At 38.0% G+C, this 19,259-nt stretch overlaps 1 protein-coding gene and 1 long non-coding RNA gene across 5 annotated transcripts in view; one reads left to right on the forward strand and one right to left on the reverse strand.

Annotated features, from left to right (window-relative positions):
* Nucleotides 1-19,259, reverse strand: part of LOC5566834 — a 310,372-nt gene that overhangs the window by 81,717 nt on the left and 209,396 nt on the right. For all 4 annotated transcript variants that reach the window (XM_021842417.1, XM_021842416.1, XM_021842415.1 and 1 more), the window contains one exon: nucleotides 9,413-9,492. In XM_021842417.1, the coding sequence (XP_021698109.1) occupies nucleotides 9,413-9,492 (80 nt within the window). The remainder of the gene's footprint in view (nucleotides 1-9,412; nucleotides 9,493-19,259) is intronic.
* LOC110676028 lies at nucleotides 878-1,861 on the forward strand. Its single transcript, XR_002500014.1, has 3 exons — nucleotides 878-1,232; nucleotides 1,302-1,368; nucleotides 1,433-1,861. It is a non-coding gene; the product is annotated as an uncharacterized LOC110676028 (long non-coding RNA).

Consider the following 19,259-nt stretch of genomic DNA (forward strand, 5'->3'; position numbering starts at 1 on the left):
ATATTTAAGACGTCACAATTATGTACTTTAGACAAAAAAGTCTTCTTCATATTTTTTTCCTGGCCTACTGGCATTTGGGTTTATTCTTCGAGTGACGTGAGGTGAAAATCGTCGGTTTCATATAGGGAGATGACAACTTTCGACTTGACTGAAGTGACTCTCCATTTGATTTACATGGCGAGCCACTTCACTCGAGTCGAGTTTTAACACCTCGCTATACGAGACCGACAATTATCACCTCATGCCACTCGTAGAAGAAACCCAATTGTTCGGCGTCAGTTGTTTGTTTAACGTCGGCTGGGTCTAGGTTAGAAGCCTTATAATCTCGACACCCAGAGATGCAGCCACACACACCTGGGACCTTACATATCGAACCCATCAACTCATGGGCCAGGACCAACGGTTTTACTTCCCTTCCGAAGGAATATGGGATCAGGAATTGTATGTATTAGAAGATCACGACGGCGTCGACGGGTGTGGATACCCAACCGACTGGGGTGAGAGGCAATCACACTTACAAATATACCACCGCTACGAAAAAGCAACGAGTCTATTTCAAAATGATTCCTTGTACTTCACATTAACTTCTTTGGACTAACATGGTCAATATTTTTCGTTTAACTTTTTTTTCTGTTTCTGTTCGGGATGAACCACTGGGACCAGTTTTCTTTGATCTTTTGTGGTATACCCGTGAGGCTGGGACACGGCTATATGAAAAATTTAGATTCTCGCTCCAGTCCACTTTTTGGTTTGCATTAAGGTGGTCCCATAACAACTGTGCAAAATTTCAGCTCGATCGGAGAAACTATATTTTAGCGCCAGCCATTCAAAGTTTGTATGGGATTTACTATGTTTACTATCACGGAGAAAAATGATCTTAGTTTGAAACAACCATTTTGTTGGTTGAAATTCAATGTAGAGTTTTGGTTGTTTTCAACTGTAGTTTTGTTGATGCAAACCCCTGATTTTTATTGAAACAAAATAGATTCATGGTTGGTGTCAACCTAAGAAATTAGGTTGTTCTCAATAAAATTTTGTTTGTTTCAAACTGATAATTTATATGTTTTTAACAAAAGTTCATTTTATTTTTAACAAAATGTGGGTTGTTATATATCACTGCCACCAACGATCTGTATTAGTTTGTTTGCTTCATATCCACGGAGTTTGATTCATTATGTAGTTGATGATTGAGCAAATTTTATCAACTATTTTCAGTTAAGAGGTGAAACCAGGTAATGTAAATCTGTAATACAGTAGTCTATTGTCGCATAGATAAATTATACTTTAAATTTTGATTCCAGAATCAACAATCAACATGAGTTCAGATCCATTGAAAAGATTCCTAAGCTTCACCCTTGATAGAGAAAGGTATTTATCCATCAGGTATTAAAATTTCAATAGCAAGACATTAAAACTCATGTGTTGTTTACAGAAATACATCGACATTGCCTCACCATCGTTAAAAAGCAAGATCTTTGCGAGCAAATCAAGAAATTTGGCCATATTGAATAAAAGAAAATTCAACGCAGAATGCAGATGCAAAATGTGGATCAACTTCATTAGATATATGTAAAAATCAGTAATCTTAAGAAGAAATACATGCTTTGTTCAAATGCAGTATTAATTAATTTAGTTATCTTCAAAAATGATAAGTCAATATGAATCGAAAAACAGTAAACCTACAAGCAACCAACGATATGTTTATTTCAAACAAGAAATTTGTTTGCAACAAACTCAAGATTGGTAACTTCAAACTTATTTTCTTTGTTTAAAATAACCTAAAGCGTTGGTTGTTTCAACAAATGTCAAACTGAATAACCAATATTTTGTTTGTTTTGAACAAACTTTGGTTGAATTTGAGTGTGAAACTGAGATAAAAACAACTAAAATGTTTGTTTGTTTTAACCACCGCACAAGGCTGAATCAAACTAAAATTTTGTTTGTGCAAAAATCAACCTAAACTTTAGTTTGAAAACAGCTAGCATTTGGTTGTGTTTACCATATTTTTTTCTCCGTGATGGAAAAACTTACTTTTCCAAAGAAAAATCGCCAGAGGTCGCCCATTGACCTCTATAAAAAATCTGAACACAGACCTCGATAGGTATTTCTACGATGAACAACATTGCCGAAGACCGCAAAGCAATCCGATGCTTGTTAAAAAAGTTATTAAGCATAGTCTATTCGGAAATTTTGCCCGATTTTGTTATTATTGTTCTTCCTTTACGTGTTAATCAACGTCGCCTTGCCAATAGGTTTTCATTGAAAAACTTTTTTCACAAGTGTCGGGTTGTTTCGCGGTCTTCGGCAATATTCTTCATCGTAAAAATACCTATCGAGGACTGTATTAAGAATTTTTATAGAGGTCAATGGGCGACCTCTGGCGATTTTTCTTTGCAAAAGTAAGTTTTCCCATAGCAAATCCCATACAAACTTTGAACGACTGGCGCTAAAATATAGTTTCTCCGATCGAGCTGAAATTTTGCACAGTTGTTATGGAACCTAAATACAATTCAAAAAGCGGACTGGAGCGAGAATCAAAATTTTGCCCCACACTAATACCCGTGTTCTTTGTTTAGTGCATGTCGTTCTACTCCATTACTGTTGAGAAATAATTAAGTAGTCGTTTTTTATACAAATATCATTCTTTACCATTTTGCATAGAGCCTCTTTAGAAAAAGATACCGCTATTTCTACCCTTTGGAGAAAGCAGTTTGTCACCATTAAACTCTCAAAAGCACGCCCCTTAATCAGGTTCGGCCACTAAGCTGGTTGAATGATACTGATTTTGACCATGCATCGGTACTCTAGCGTATCAAATAATTGCTTCTACTTATAAGGTTCAAAGTCGTTTTTTGAAACTGTGAACAGGTTTCATCGCATGAGACATTTAGATTCCTTGAAACAAAAAGCTTATTTTAGAAGTTAAGAGGTCTGATACTCCACTGATTTGGAATCGTTTCCCTCCTAGATATCGAAAGATAAACTCTTGAACTTGGAAAGAAATTGTCTCATGCGTTGAAATCAACCTCAGATGCTGATTGAGCCATTTTTCCACATCGACCTCCTCATCATCTAGGACAAATAGGTGCCCGACTAGAGGCTTGTAACAAAAATATAATAAAATTTTATCAGAATATGATATGCATATCATATTATGATATAATTTTGTTAGGCTCCGTTATCCATAGAACATAATAAAACAGAAATATAACATAACGTGTTTTATTTCTATTTAAGATATTTTTTTGTTCATTTTTAACAACTTTATAACAAAATAAATAGATAGTTATGCATTTCAATAATATACAATATTATCGTATATCGAACAGTATTATAATTTTGATACTTTGTATCAAACATTATAACTTAGTTTGATATGTTTTTGATAGAATTAAAACACATTTTGTTATGTTTATGTTACTATTCATACACTTTTTGTTATAATTTTAGTTATTTTAACAACATCCTGCATCAAGTTTGTAACAACCTATGTTCGAAAAAAAATTATAACATAATAACATATGTTGATATAATTTTGTTATGAACCCTTAGTCGGGTGGGCTTGTTACTCTCTTATACTCTTCCGACCGTAACTTATAAGTATTCACAAGAACAGATACAGCAAGAGTACAATTTGGTACAATTTCCTTTAACTTTACTCGTCTTAGATAAAAATTTCAAGCATTAAAATGAACGCTTTGAAGTATGAAAGAAAAATATTATATTTTTTTAAATTATGCCAAATGGCCGTTATTTCAAATAGATATTATGCCAAATGGCCATTATGCGAAATTGCTTTATGCCAAATGGGATAGAGCCGTGTAGAATTATTATGGCGGAGAAGAACGCAACGTGACCAGTAATGCCACAACAAGGTACTCGACAGAACGTGAAACGTTGTAAATAGAATTGGAAACAGGAGAAAAAGTGCCGCCTGGAGGCGACGGAATGTAAAATACAGGAGCTGTTGTACCGCACTCAAGAAACACTGAAATTCTATCAAAAACTCAACGCATCCTGCTGATGCTTCGTGCCGCGAGCCGATATGTGCGGGGATAAAGATGGGAGCATTTTGTCGAAAGAATGCGAGGTGATCGATAGATGGAAACAACACTACGACGAACTACGGTTCAAGACAGCGGGAGATATGACTAAGTTGGAATGTTCGACAATAGCAACCAACCAGCTTCCATTTTTAGGAAAGTTGATGATGCCGTTCAATAGCTTAAGAAGCACAAGGCATCTAGGAAGGATGATATCGAAGAGGAACTTATTAAGATGGGCCCGGAGAAGTTGGTCGCTTGTCTTCATCGGCTGACAGTCAGAATCTGGAAGGCAGAACATCTACCGGAGGAATGGCAGCGAGCAGTTATAAGCCCTAAAAACAAAAAGCGACAAGCTGAAATGTGAGAACTATCGAGTGATCACTATTCTGAATGCCACCTGCAAAGTATTATCCCAGATTATCTTCCGTAGTCTATCATCTATGGCTTACGACTTCATGGACAGTCGCTCGATGATGGACCAGATCTTTACAGTACGGAAAATCCTCCAAAAATTCCAGGAATATCAGGTTCTTACAAATCTGTGCATCGTACCTGTAGTGCAACATCTTCACTAGAAGGAGTCATGTGAAGATTCGGGTTTAACAGCCGAGATACGATGTTCACAAGACCCAGTCAGTTTGTTCGCTTTGTCGATGACATGAATATAATCGGGAGAACATTTGAAACGGGGGCAGAGATGTACACCCACCAGAGGTAGTTGAATTATATTATCTCGGATCATTGTTGACGGCAGACAACGAAGTTAGTCGTGAAATAAAAAGGCGTATCATCTATGGATGTCGTGTCTGCTATTTGAATAACATGCGGTCAAAAAAGATTCGTCCCCATACTAAATGTACCATGTACAAAACGCTGATCAGAGCAGTGGTCCTCTACGGACATGAAACGTGGATGATACTTGAAGAAGACCTACAAGCACTCGGAGTTTTCGAACGTCGGGTGCTTTGGTGGTATTAAAGAGAGCGCCCTGTAACGGCGAAGGATGCAATACTAGCTCGCTGTACTCTTCGGCGAACCTTGTATCCTGAAGGTAGCAAGAGCTGGAAGAATGCGTTGCGCGGGTAATGTTGTAAGAATGCCGGACTACAATTGCAGGGTTGTTTTCTTAAGATCTGGTACATGAAGACGAGGAGTACAATGGGCACGATACTTTGACGATTTCTATCTAAGGAAAATGTTTACAAAATTCTGAATATAATATTCATTCGCGCAGATTCTGACATATTTTTGATCATTGTCAATTGTCAATCATAAGAATGATTATTACAGATTAATTCATGGAAACCTTACAAAATCCAAAGCACGATACCCATTAAAAATTTTATTTTATCAATCACACCAAAAAAAAACCTTTTCGATTACCAACTTTTGTCTAGTTTTGTAAACGATTTGGCCATCTAGTGCCTGAAGAAAAAATGGGGCCGCCGCAATGTATAAATCCATGTTTTGGCTCGCGGTTCACAAAAATTAGGCAGGCCTGGATTAGGGTGCAGAGCTACTTGGGCACTTCCATGATTCACTTTGGCATGGGGGGTTTTCTTCGGCCGAATTATTTGAAACTTTGCAATGAGAAGAACATCAGTACGACTCATGTTTTGGACATATATGAGGTTCACAGCTTTAAAAAAAACTGCTGCCGAAGTGATTCAAAAGTGCCAAGAATAGGAATACATATTTAAATATCATAGGAGTGGAAAAACTCTATGTATAACATTATCGTAGGTTTCTGATCACGCATAAAACTAATGAACGTCACATAATACTCAAATAAGATGTTGACTTTCTCCAAAATAGCTAGAAAACTGATATCATGGGATAAAAATAAACATTTTACATGCAACACCATCTGACTATAATTAATTATTTCTTACACTGATCTTCCGGTCCCATCTTTCGGAGTGCTTTGAAAATACGTAAACGCCTGTTTAGCTTCCACATTGTGGGCATTGACTCGACGAGATAGAAGAACCAAATTAATTTCCGTCTTAATGCTTCAACGGCGAACAAGGCCCCACAAAACGGCATTTAGGAAGAAATGATCTTTGACCTTTCCGCCAGATTGAAGGCGAACTAGAGAGCAAAATGGATTCCTTTCGTTGTCTATCCCCTTTCCCAGGGTTCAAATTCGTAACGCTGCGTTGGAAGTAATAATTAATTCAAATATTTACACTTGTTCTTGTTTATGCTCCGGACGAGGCGCTGTTAAATTGGCATCGGAAAAAGACAATCAGTTCTCTGCCATTATTATCCCGAGCAGAAAAACATGACAAATGACAGCCATATCATGGTATTTAAATGAAACACCAGCATACCATGATTGTTCTTCATTTGGTGGGAATGAGAGGTCTAATCAAACCAAAATCAATACAGACTGAAATACATTTATACTATGTGCATAACAAAATATTAAGAAAGACTATTGAGATAGTATTTTAGAACAAGTTATTAGCAAACCATGTTATTGAAGTGTAATCAAATTACAAATCATGATAGGCATATTTTCTATAATTCTAAATTTTTGAACAAATTTAATTGCAATAATACAAAATTTAATGAAGTCTACGTCAGTTATCGATATAACCCATATAAAAAACAATCAAAATATAAATCCAGTTTTTATGGCACATTCGTATGTGTGGTTGTAATAAGCTATCTAATTTCTTCTGATCGGGATCGCCTGCTCCATGAGACGACCGGAATCAGGATGATGACAATTAATCTGAGTGTTTGCAGATCTCAGTCCAGAAATAAGCCTGCAGCCAGACAAATCATTCCAACCATAAAGAGATTTTCTCGTTAACCGGAGCTTGTCAATTTTGCTTCTGCCGCCACTGAAGGTAATGAGCTTAAAATTGGGTCCTTCTGTGATCTGTGGCAGTGAGTGAGGAAAGCAAAGTCGACGACTCGCATGTCAAATGGCAAAATCATAAAAGCCAGTAAATCTGAAAATTACACCCAGGGTTCAAAATTGAAACCGTCTACCTACTACGACGCCTATTGAAGGTGGATCGAAAATAGTTCGGTGCACTGTGGATTCAAGTGTGAAACAGGTCAAAATTACTGATCAAAAAATGTATTAAATTATCATTATTGAACTATCTGTGGAACCAAGCGCACGGCTGTACATTATCATCTTCAAATACAGGTCCTGAGGTCTACACGCGTATTCAGAGATAGTTATAATATTTTGTCTTGAAAAGTTTGCAGTGTTTTCACGCAATTTCGAAGAGTTCGCGTAGCTTCTCCAAGAGTTCTCTATAGTTTTGAAGAGTTATGAATGTGGGATTGACAAGGTTCTTGAAACTTCGCATAAAGTGTCCAAATATTCCTTACTTTTTCCAACAATTTTCAGAGCTCAACAAAGGTTCCCAGTGTTTCGAAAATTCCCAGGTGATCTCAAGGAGATTTTTAATGATTTTAGGAATTTCATTTGTTTATTGATTGATTTCCAAGGTTCTGAAGGGGATTTTTTATGATTCTAAAAGATCTGAAGGGTTATAATTTTTTTCCGATGATCCAAAGTATTTTATTGATTTCAAGGAGTTTCCAAAGATTACCAGAAGGTCTTCAAGCTTTTCTAAAGCGTTTTTCAGGTTCCCACGATTTAAAAAACTGATGCCAGCATACATTTACAAGTCGGTTGGGTTTTCCTCAGTTAAACTAGGAATTCTCTGCAACTTTTTATTCAATTCTTTTGGAACCTCATAGAATCTCCTTTCCTTTTATATCATGAGTGGATTGAACAATATGCTTTTAAATACTCAATTTAATTTTCGAAACAGTAGAGAAACAAACAATTGTCTAGCGTTGCTTTAATCGGATATTAAAATAGTCTTCGCGAACTATGAGCAATTGCTTTCAAAAAAGCACACGAGTTTTATTCGTGGCCAACTAACGATTTCCAGAATTAGCTATATGAGCCTTCCCCAAAAATCATGACTTAGTCCCCTGTCTTATAATTTTAATGTTCTAGATATTGACAACAGTTTGGAAGAACTATGCACGCTTAGATAGTTTGCACATGATGTTATAGTCTATGTAAATAGTTCTCGAGCGGAAATCTTGCACCATAACAAAATTACCTTGTAATCTGTCTACTTGGGCTAGTGATCGGAAAAAATATAATTGTATATAAATTATGTATATTTGGGATACAATTATGGCCAGCTCTTGCTATATTTAAACAAAACCAAGAAAATATTCATACAAAATTATATAAATCTGGAACAAGAGAAGAGAGTTTAGACAAGTATGGAAATATCAAATTTTCGGTAGTATTTTATACGTATTTGATAGCACAGTAGTTTCAGTATCTTGATAGTAAAATAAAAAAAAAATGCCGAATATCTTCGTCTTTTCAAGATGTTTTTTTCATTCCAGGACACAGAGCCCCTTTAATCGGTGGGCCCAAGCCATTTGCCCTCTAGGCAACCCCACCCCCCCATTCCGAACCTGGACTTAGCGGCACATACCCTTATCGAAATTGCAGTTTCAGACTAAATCATTCTCACCCGGTCTCAAAGGAGCATACCTTATTCTTACATTTGATGTTTCAAATCGTATTTGACTTGTTTACCATTTAAGAATCAGTATAAAAAGGAGCTTCTTCAAAAAATGTGGCAATTTTTCAAATCTATCAACCCCGCCACGTTGCTGTTGTGCACGAAAAGCGAGGATTTTTCACAACTGTTTTGTAAAATACAACAACGAAATTACTAAAATGTTAACTCAAAATTTCACGGAATAGCAAATTTTAAAAGTTTGATATTGCCTTTTACGCTAAAAATCGAAACTTTTATCAATAAATTTTTGGGCATTTTCTAAAATATTCACATTTTTAAATAATTCTGAATGGTTTACAATCAAGATAAATTTCATATCTCACCACTATCAAACACAAATACTCAAAACATGAAACAAATAAGATGATCTTTACACTCGTTACAAGTAATTCAAAGTTTTAAGGATTTATGTAGCATATGAAACAAAAACAAAACGGTTCATTATTTAAGAAAATAATTCAAGGGTTTGTTAAATTAAAAAAAAAATGATACTATAACGCGGCTATTGAATATCGAGAAAGTCGTATATAAAGATAACAATGACCCTCTGTTATATTAATTAAAACTTGAACTACTCTTCCAATAGCTGGATAATTCATCATGCTATCGATTTCTCCATAATGGTCAAATATTTCAACAAAATCCCATTGTACCACCTAGAGACACAGAAGGTCAAGCAAGCAAAACGAAAACTGATGCACGGGAAGGAAAAAAGCCAGAATGGAACGCGGCTGACGAATATGGGAACAGTAAAACGAACGAGTGTAATGGAAATTCAATTACCTGACAAACGCATTGTGTTCGGCAATCCAATTTGAATGTTTCGCCGTGGAAGTATGTCGTATTTCCTACCGTACAGCTACCTGTAAAAAAGAACCGAGAAAGAAAATGGGGAAACCCCGAAGAGGAAAGTAGTAGATCGATCGTGACATACAGAATACCCCGGTGAAAGGACCTCCAACCCGGGCGCGTGTGTGTGTGTTCTGGGAAAATGAATGAATGTAAGAAGTGGAGTGTGTTGAGAATGGCATGAATTCTAACGAGAAGATGAAAAAATGTTGTCGCCTGTCGTCGGCTGGTGTGATAGAGAAAATTTCCCTAGGATTCAACCGACGATACACTCGATTGCAGGTTGTGAGTGGATTCTCTTGAATAATGTGACTAGGTACTAAATCTAGTAGTAATGGTACGGAAGTTTGAGTGAAATTGAAATGGTACCATGATTTTTTTTTCTAATTCCATACAACCTGGTAAGATTCGCGATACGGCTCGATGAAAGGCTTTGCAAATGAATAATGGTCTAACAAATGACCAATTTTATTCCACTTCATCTGTCCCAAGAAAATAAATTTATAGACTTACAGTGGAATAAACTTTGAGAACTGAAACTTTTCCCATTTCACCCCAGAGTGTGTTTCATTTATTCACACGATCTCACTGCTTTAACAGGTAGTGATTACTAGAAGTCAACTTCACCTAGTTGTAATAACAGTTAACGATGAACAAAACTTAATTCGGATTGGGTAAATTACAATAAATTTGGATTTTTACCACCAGCATTTGACCAAAATGTACCAAAGTGGGCGTCGGTACCGTACATTGTCGATAACGGAAAGTTTTAGGCGCATTTTCACCACGACCTTTTAGTGTTCAACGTCAATGTTAGCGCCACGATAAGTTCTGACGTCGATATGTTGGAGAAGTACCCTTCATTGTCTAAAACGCGGAAGATTTGCGATTCTGTCTGCTGTGGTGATCTCCAGCTGTACAACAGGTTATGCTAGAAATAGGTGACGGACACCTTTATACCGTTTAATAAATAAAATGATAGAAAATGGAGATAGCTTCATCTACCAAGTGAATGATTTGCACACTTCCTGGTATCAACTGTATCCTGAATCATGTACCATCTAAAGCCCGAACAGGACACCCACAAATCCCTGTTATTGTGGTTTTAATTCTCTTCACACCGGTATCTGATTCCTTAGCACCATCAAAAACCTTCCCACTTCCCACGGTCCATCACACTTCCGGTGAACGAGAGCGACAGCCTGAACAAATTGAATGTGTCCACAATGGGGAACCATTTCCAGTCGATCGGCAATTTCAATTCGGAGGCAGATTTTTCCCAGACGGATATACTTTTTTTCCCGGAACCGGGAAGATTAATGTGGTGATTATCTCGATTGAAAAATTCCTGCCGGGATTTTACGGTCTGCCGCCTTGAGACGTTAGCGAAAATGTGAAAAGACAGACCGGAAATGAGTACTATTTGACACAATTATCGACCTCTTTCGTGGGCTGCGTGACGAATTGAAATTCGTTTTGCTGCGCTACTAATGATAGTTGATGATTATTTTCTCTATATGAGAGAAAGGCTACTTTAACACGCCATTGAGAGAAATAGCTTATTTTAATTATAGTTTTAAACAACACTCTTTCGAAAGAAAGTGGTGAATTCAGAGGTGAATCTCTCCCTCATTTGTTGCAGATACTCTCCTTCCATTTGATGCAGATACTATTTTCTTCTACTTCTTTGCGTTACGTCCTCACTGTGAGAGAGCCAGCTTGTCAACCTAGTGTTCAATTAACACTTCCACAGTTATTAACTGAGAGATCTCTTATCGTGTGGTAAATACGATGTTACTCTATGTTGAGGGAAGTCAGAAAAGTCCACGATTAACGCTAGTAGAGGACTACCGATCTTATTAGCGTTTTGTATATCGTGTGAGGATGAATCGTTCTTGATCGCTACACTTCTCGTCGATTTAATCGTTCCGTCGACTCCATCCCATGCACCTGACCCCATCGCTCTAAGATGCAACGTTGATGACTGCTCACACCGTACGTCAGCAGTCCACTAGAGAAGCTTGATCCAGCTTATCCTCTTCCGGTAATGCAGCCTCTAGGTTTTGTGCGTATGCAGAGGCGACATACGGTTGCTTTAGCGTTAGCCGCTCTAGGGCATATCGAAACGGTCGTCGGTACCGAATGTTGTTGATGTAGGATAGTTTTAGACGTTAGTTTTATCATCTCGAGATTGCGGTCAGAGTCGGAGTTAGCGCTACGATAGCTCCTGATATCTATAATGTCGGAGAGTGCCATCCATAACCCAGACAACCAGAAATCGCATGAAAGTTTACGTTATAACTCGTTTAATCATACTAATTACATCAAACCCGCAAAACACAGTGGATTAACTCGTCAAATTGATGAGTTTCCTCGCATAAAACACTTTTTTCCGAGTTCTATTGTACATTTTGTTTCGTCCCGTACACTCGTACAAAATAAGTCGAATCAATCCGTAGCAGCTGTCAAATCAACATTTGTTATCATAAGTTAAGTCGCATAAGATCACAGGTTAGTTCGGCGGAATATTTATACACTCGCATTGTATGTTATTATTCATCACATAATATATGCACGCATATCGCCTCCACTTTTCTACGTAGAAGGCCTTTTCGCGACATCTTATAAGTGAAATTTTGCACATACAAAGCCTCCAGGTGGTTTCATTATGCGTACATTTTGGTTGTCTGGGAAATCATCTATTAGTGTATCAGTACGAAAGGCTGTTCTGAAAGTAGATGCTACGAACGAAGGCGGCCAAATAAACCAGTCGTAAGCCGGTCTCGTTCGTCAGCCAGACCCATACTAACCATCTCATTGAGCCAACGTTGGCTTATGAGTAGTCTCAAGCAACCAAAAGTTCGGATTTTACTTGCGAAGTGAACTCAGAAGTTCACATCAGGTTTGAATTTTGCTCCATTGAACTTAATTGCTGATTAAAAGACGATGCAATTTCAAACTGAACTTCATTCTTAAAAACAATCCGTATATACTTGTTAAATACTTTAAAGTACATATAAAGTTGCATAGTTTCTTTCAAAACAACTTGAAAGTTCAAATTAGGTTTACCAAGAACCCGTTTAAAACTTGAATACAGGGTTCATTCAAGGTACTAACCGTACTTAAGTCGAACTTCTCTCCTACTTGAAAATCGAAATAAAGTTCGAACTAAGATTTCATAGCGATTTGATACGGATCGATCTGAACTTGCTGTGAACTTCAAGCAAGCCGTTCACTTTACTTGCAAACCGGACCTGCTGTAAACTTCTTCTACACTTGAGAGTTATTTATGATCTGGAAAAACATTTTGATCAATCAGACTAAAAATGAACGTAATCTACCGTTTAACATTGCCACTGTTTCACATTATCACGATAAAAAAAAAATCGTTGCCTTTTGGAAGCAGTAAGTATTGCTTGAACAAACGCACTTCATAGCACAATGAAAGAGTCTTATAATGTCGCTGTACTTTATTTCACGAGCCTTCGATCATATTCATTGAATAACTAGGATTTCACTTTATCAAAGAGTTCACCTACCTGCATCTTCCCATCCTTTTAATAAATTCATTTTGATGGGAGAATTACAGCACTGCTCCTAGCAGGGTCCAATGCAACAGCTTTATCTGCTCCATATATTCTGTTGTCCTGAATGTTCTCGTCCTAATTGGCACAGTTGATTTCAATCTCAAAGCTGATAATCTCTGGAGGGCTTTCACTTTTATATGGACTTGAATTTTAAATTTTCAAGACACTTATTTCAATGAAAATAGAAAACCTGCGAAAACAAAACAATCTGAGAACTGTCAAACCACGCAAGTTCAAAGGAAGTTCCTAGTAAACTTGTTTGAACTTTCAAGTGTCAATTAAGTTCTATGTGAACTTCGAAGAGAAGTTGAAGTTCACAACAAGTTTCGAAAAGGAAACATTGAAGCACATACATAAGAAATCAAGACATCACGTTATTTCGTAAGCAACAACACAACGCGTATGTGGAGCAGCGGTATGTACTACAGATTCAACGATGACGACTTGAGTTCGAGTCTTGTACCAAACATTGAGAAACAAATAAACATTTTAGCTAAAAAATCTCCAAATGGCAAGTCATAAAAAAACCTCTTATCGAAAATGTGACACGGCACACCGACAGAGAGAAGATAATTTTTTTATTTTCGTCATCCTAATTGGAGTTCCTTTTTGAGCTGAATTACATTCTTTACAGCAGCTTAAAGGAACGTTTTGTGAACTTAAGTTCGGATAATTACTAAAAAAGAGCGCTGTATAGAACTCTGTCCATGATCTTTCGATGAGCTGATTAAGCCTAAACATGCTCTTTTATCCGAACTATTGGTTGCTTGGGGTGGCAGCAGGCAGCAGTGCGACGCTAAAAGTAAAATCTCTCACTGTTGTTCGTAGGCACGCTTTGAAGAGTCGAATTGGGCATCTAAGAGCGCCGAAGAAGATGTAGGGCTGTGAAGGAGAATATGGCGTTACCCATTCTTCAGTTTAGCGTGTTGGTAGTAGTGGGATCGAAGCCCACCAGAACGATTCCATTATTTTTCACAATTTTACATCTCTATTTGTCCAAATTGAATCTTGTGTCTACGAACTTCAGTTTTTTTTTTCATAACAGCGTCGGCTGGTTTCAGACGTAAAAGACATGACAACCCTGCGTATAGGAACTCCTGATGAAATCCCTGGTAGAATTCATAAGAAGATTTGTGATGGAACTGCTGATAGAATCCCTAGAGAAACTTATTATGATATTCCTTACTGATGAAATTCCTCAAGGAACTCCTGATGTAATCTCTAGAGGAGCTTCTCATAGAAACTTTTGAGGAATTCGAGGAGCAATCTCAGCAGGAGCTCTTGATGGAATCCCCGGAGGAACTTCTGACGAAATCTCCTAAAGAACTCTGATGAAAGCCCTTAATGTAGAGTGCAGAGCTACTTCGGCACTTCCATGATTCACTTTGGTATGGGGGGTTTTTCTAGGTCGATTTGTCTGAAACCTTGCCATAAGAAGCACTTCAATACGACGAATATTATGGCTAAATATGAGCTCTGTAGCTTTCAAAAAACCCCACTGCCAAAGTGAATCAAAAGTGACAAGAATATGATCCGGCTCCCTACTCCTGATAGAATCGCTGGAAAAAATCCAGGTTGAAATCTCTGAAGGAACTGCTAGTATCCCTAGAGGGATTCTACCCCATTACCCCAAATGCCATTTCCCCGAATGCCATCTAACCCGAATTCCATTACCTCGAACGTACGATTACCCCGAATTCCATCACCCCGAATGCTATTTCCGAGAATTTACAATTATCTTGACATGATGATATTGATGACATTTCCCCATGTTATTGAAATTCGGGATAATGTCATTCTGGGTGATGGGTTTTTCGGGGTTTTGAAATTCGGGGTAATGGCGTTCGTGGTAATTCGGAAGAATCCCTAGAGGAACTCCTGATGATATTCCAAGAAGCAATATTGATGGATTTCCTCTAGGAACTCCTGATATAATCTTATGAGGAATGAAAGGTGAAATCTCAGAAAGAACTCTGATGCAATCCCTGGTGGAACTACTGGTGGAATATCCAAAAGAAATCTGATGAAAGCCCTGGAGAAACTTTTGATGGAAATGCTAGAGGTACTTCTGATTGAATCCCTTGAGGAGTTCGAAGTACAATCGCTGAAAGAAATTCTGATAAAATTCCTAAATGATTTCCTGATGCAACTCCTAATAGAATCCCTAAAAAACTCCTTATGATATTCCTAGAAGTAATATTGATAAATTTCCTTGAGGAACTCCTGATATAAGCACTAGAGGAACTCTTGATAGAATCTCATTAGGAATTCCAGGTGAAATCTCAGAAAGAACTCTTGATGGAATCCCTGGAGAAACTCCTGTTGAAATCCCCAGAAAAACTCTGATGAAAGCCCTTAAAGTACTCGTGATATAATCCCTATAAGAATTCCTGATGTAATCCCCGGAGGAATTTCTAAAGAGATATTCTTGAAGGAACTCCTGATAGAAACTCATGAGGAGTTCCAGGTGAGCAACTGATGAAATACCTAGAGCAACTCTCGATGAAATCCCTAGAGGGACGCCTGATAAAACCCTGAAGGAAATTAAACAAATCCTTCGTGTAATTGATTGAATCTTTAGAAGTACTCTTGATAGAACTCCTGGACGAACTTGTGTTTAATTCCCTGGAATAACTCCTGATTCCTAGAGAAACTATTGAAGGAACCCCTTTAGGAACTCCTGTTGGACTTCTTGGAAGAAATTTTGATGGAGTTCCTGGTGGAATTTCTGAAGGAATTACTGGTGGAGTCCTCACAATAACTTCTGATGCAAACTTTTGAAGTTCTCCTGATAGAATACCTGGAAGAACTTTTAAGGAATCCCTATGCAAACTCCTGATGCCCTGGAATTCTTTGAAAAACTCCTGGTTGAATCCCATGAGGAATTCCAGATAAACTTTCGGAAGGAATTTCTAAATGAATTCATACAGGAATTCCTTGTTAATTAACTTGAGAAAATCTTGATAAGAAATGAAGGAATTCCTTATTGAACTTTTTATGGAATTACAGGTCGAACTGCTGGTGGATTTGCTAAAGAAATAAAGACTGGACTCGAAAAAATGAGACACACAAAGATGATCAGCAAAAATACATTTTAAATATGATGCTTCTTAAATGTTCAGGGATTGAATAACTATGAATGAGCTTTGTTTTGGCATAATTTATTTATTGAATTACCTCCCCAAGCTGAATGCTCGTACATTTCTCTTAACACTACTCATGAGATCTTGGGCGAGGCTTTGCCCATCTTTCTTACCCAATTTCTCCCAGTTTTACTTCAAAGCTTAATCGGTTTTGAATGTTTTTCTACAACTTCTTCTTCATTATCGCCTGAAATTTTTCGATCGGACGAAGTTCTGGTGTTTTGGCGGATTCACCTGCACCAGGACCACATTAACGCCATTCGTACCAGTCCATTACAGGCTTGGGCGTAATGGCATGAAGCGAGATCTGGCCAGAACGGCGTGGGATCACGGCGAGAGAGAAGAAAGGACAGCAAGGGCTTCTGCAAGCATTCCTCTCGACAAATCTGTCCGTTTATGGTGTCGGTTGTAACGAACGGCTTGCTGTACCGTCCGCTCTTACATATCGCCTGCCATAACAGGTACATCCCTTTGCGAATTTGTTCACTTTCTCTTCCGGAACTTTTCCGGAATCTCGATGCGGGACGTACCGACAAAAAACTCGAGGCCGGGGATTTGTTTAGTTTTCGCCTCGATGTATGTGTCGTCGTTCATGACGAGACAGCCTGGCTTGACCAGCCTTTCACGGTACAGCTTCCGTACACGCAATTTGGCCACCGTGTTTTGCTTATCAGTCCGGTTTGGCGCCTTGCTGACCTTAATAACACGTAGCCCACACGGCTACATGGTCTGCTGAACGAACAACGAATTGACCATTTTGGCCACGTCTCGAGTGAAAAGGTTTGGGTTATTCTTTAAGTACCGCCTTATCTTCCGCGCCTTCTTTGGGTATTCCGTTTTCGGTTTTTGGCAGCTTCCAGCGCGCCGCACAATGGCCTTCGTCTCCTGGAAAATCTTCACAACGCGGGACACGGTGGAATGGTAGATTTCAAGCCTTTTGAAGATCCATCTGTGCGACTGACCGGGATTATCAATCACCGCGCCCAAGATTTGCTGGCGTAGCTCTTTTTGTTTCGAATACATCTTGAAAGTTACTTGACAGAACACGATAAAACATAACACACTCAACCAGCATTACTCAAAATTTCATTAATTTTGACCCACGCGATGAAAAGTTACACCCAAAACAAAGTGTCGCATTTTTTCCGAGTCCAAAAATTGTGGGAAATCGCCAGTGGAATATTTAGAAACAACTCAAGAGCGCACATTTGCCATGGTGACGATCGGCAGTTCGTGGGACGTCGAAGTTTCAATATGACATGCTGACGTCGATGTTCGTTTAACATCCCTACAGACAGTACCATCAGTTCGTCAAACATTTGACTTCGCCTACCGGTGGTTTGAGCAAAACCAAACTCGTTTGGTTTTCGCCGACCGATTTGGCAATCGTCAAATTGGTTTCACAAACTGGCAGCATCACACACGGTAAAACATAAATAGCATCAAAAGCATCAAAAAATCCTTAAAGAATTTCTGAAGGAATTTTACAGTTAAGTTTTTAGGAACTTATGAAAACTAATTAGAGAGATGAAGAAATTCTTTGATGTGTATTGTATGTGTCAAGGACGAATCTCTTCTAGGAGCATCTGGAGGTAATTCAAATATGTTTATAAGAATGAATAGCCACTTCCGAGGCTAAAATCCAAAACAAAAAAAAAATATGTTTATAACATTCCTTGAACGTATTTTTTATCCGAAGCTGCTTTTTAACCAGGAATTTCTTCATCAATTCCACGTGAAATGCCTATACAAATTCGATATGGATTTCTCAGGATAATTTCTCTTGGACTTTCTCTAGAAATTGGTGTTCCTAGGAGGATTCTATCTAAGTTATATGGATATTCAACCAAAGTTCATCCAAGAGATTCACTAGCAATTTTCTGGAATTCTCTTATTCTATCATGAATTTATTAAGAAAAATTCTACAAGGTATTCTCGCAGGGAATCTGTTGAAAATTTTCTCATGAATTTCATATGAATATCAAAGGGGCCCATATAGTCACCCGTAACGCGGGTAGATCACCTTTTCGTGGTGCGTTACGGGGTAAGATCTACCAATTTGAACACTAGTCTCATCTTGTTTGTCGGGCTAGGGTAATTTGTTCTGGTAAGTCAAGGATTCGCGGTACAAAGTCCTTGTTACTGGCAACAGTTTCTGAAAATTAATCTATTTTACCAAGCAGATGGTCAAAGACTCGGAGTTGGTCAGTCCCGAGACTACACTTGAAGCCAGGATAACAATCATGAGTATTAACTCAACAAGGACTGTAAGTACTGGTAATTCAAGGACTCACGTGAATTTTGATTACTAAACACATTTTCTAGCTTGATACGGTTTTGCTGCTAGCCTAAAGCCCCTTTTTTCTAGTATTTTTCTGGGACTAAACTAAAAGCGAAACAAGGATGGGACTAGAGATCCGTTGCATGGTCAAATATCAGTAGTACCGATTTGGTTTCTCAGAAAGTTAATCGATTATGTTTGCTAAGGGGCGCGCCTTCGCTGAGATGTAAATTTCTATGAATGGTGTAAATAGCGGGACCTTTTCATCATAGTCGATTTGTATCAATATCTGAGGAATCAAAACAAGAACTGTACAGAAATCGATGCTTCATTACCTATCAATGGAAATGGAGTAATGCGACATGCACTATACACTAAGGATACGGGTAATGCCACAATAGGGAAAGTGTACCAGTTATGGCCATAGTGGTTCCCTATTTGGCCATATGTGAAGTTTCGATAACCTTTACATTTTTAATCTTTTCGAATGTTTTAACATCAAGATATATCCTATATCTTACTGCTAAAACACAAACAACTTTTCAAAATGTGGAGACTTTCAAGTTATCCCGTATGGCCAAATAGGGAACCACTATGGCCATAACTGGTACACCTACCCTAGATCTAAATACTGGTCGCAGTGGCGCATCCGAACAGAGAAAAAAAATAGTCGCAGAGATAAACGTGCAACTATTCAGCAAACCAAGCTGAGGGTCATGGGTTCGAATCCAATCGATCAAGCATCTTTTCGGGTATGATTTTTTTGAATA

The sequence above is a fragment of the Aedes aegypti genome, chromosome 2 (genome assembly GCF_002204515.2).
Source record: "Aedes aegypti strain LVP_AGWG chromosome 2, AaegL5.0 Primary Assembly, whole genome shotgun sequence".
Classification (NCBI taxonomy): Eukaryota; Metazoa; Arthropoda; class Insecta; order Diptera; family Culicidae; genus Aedes; species Aedes aegypti.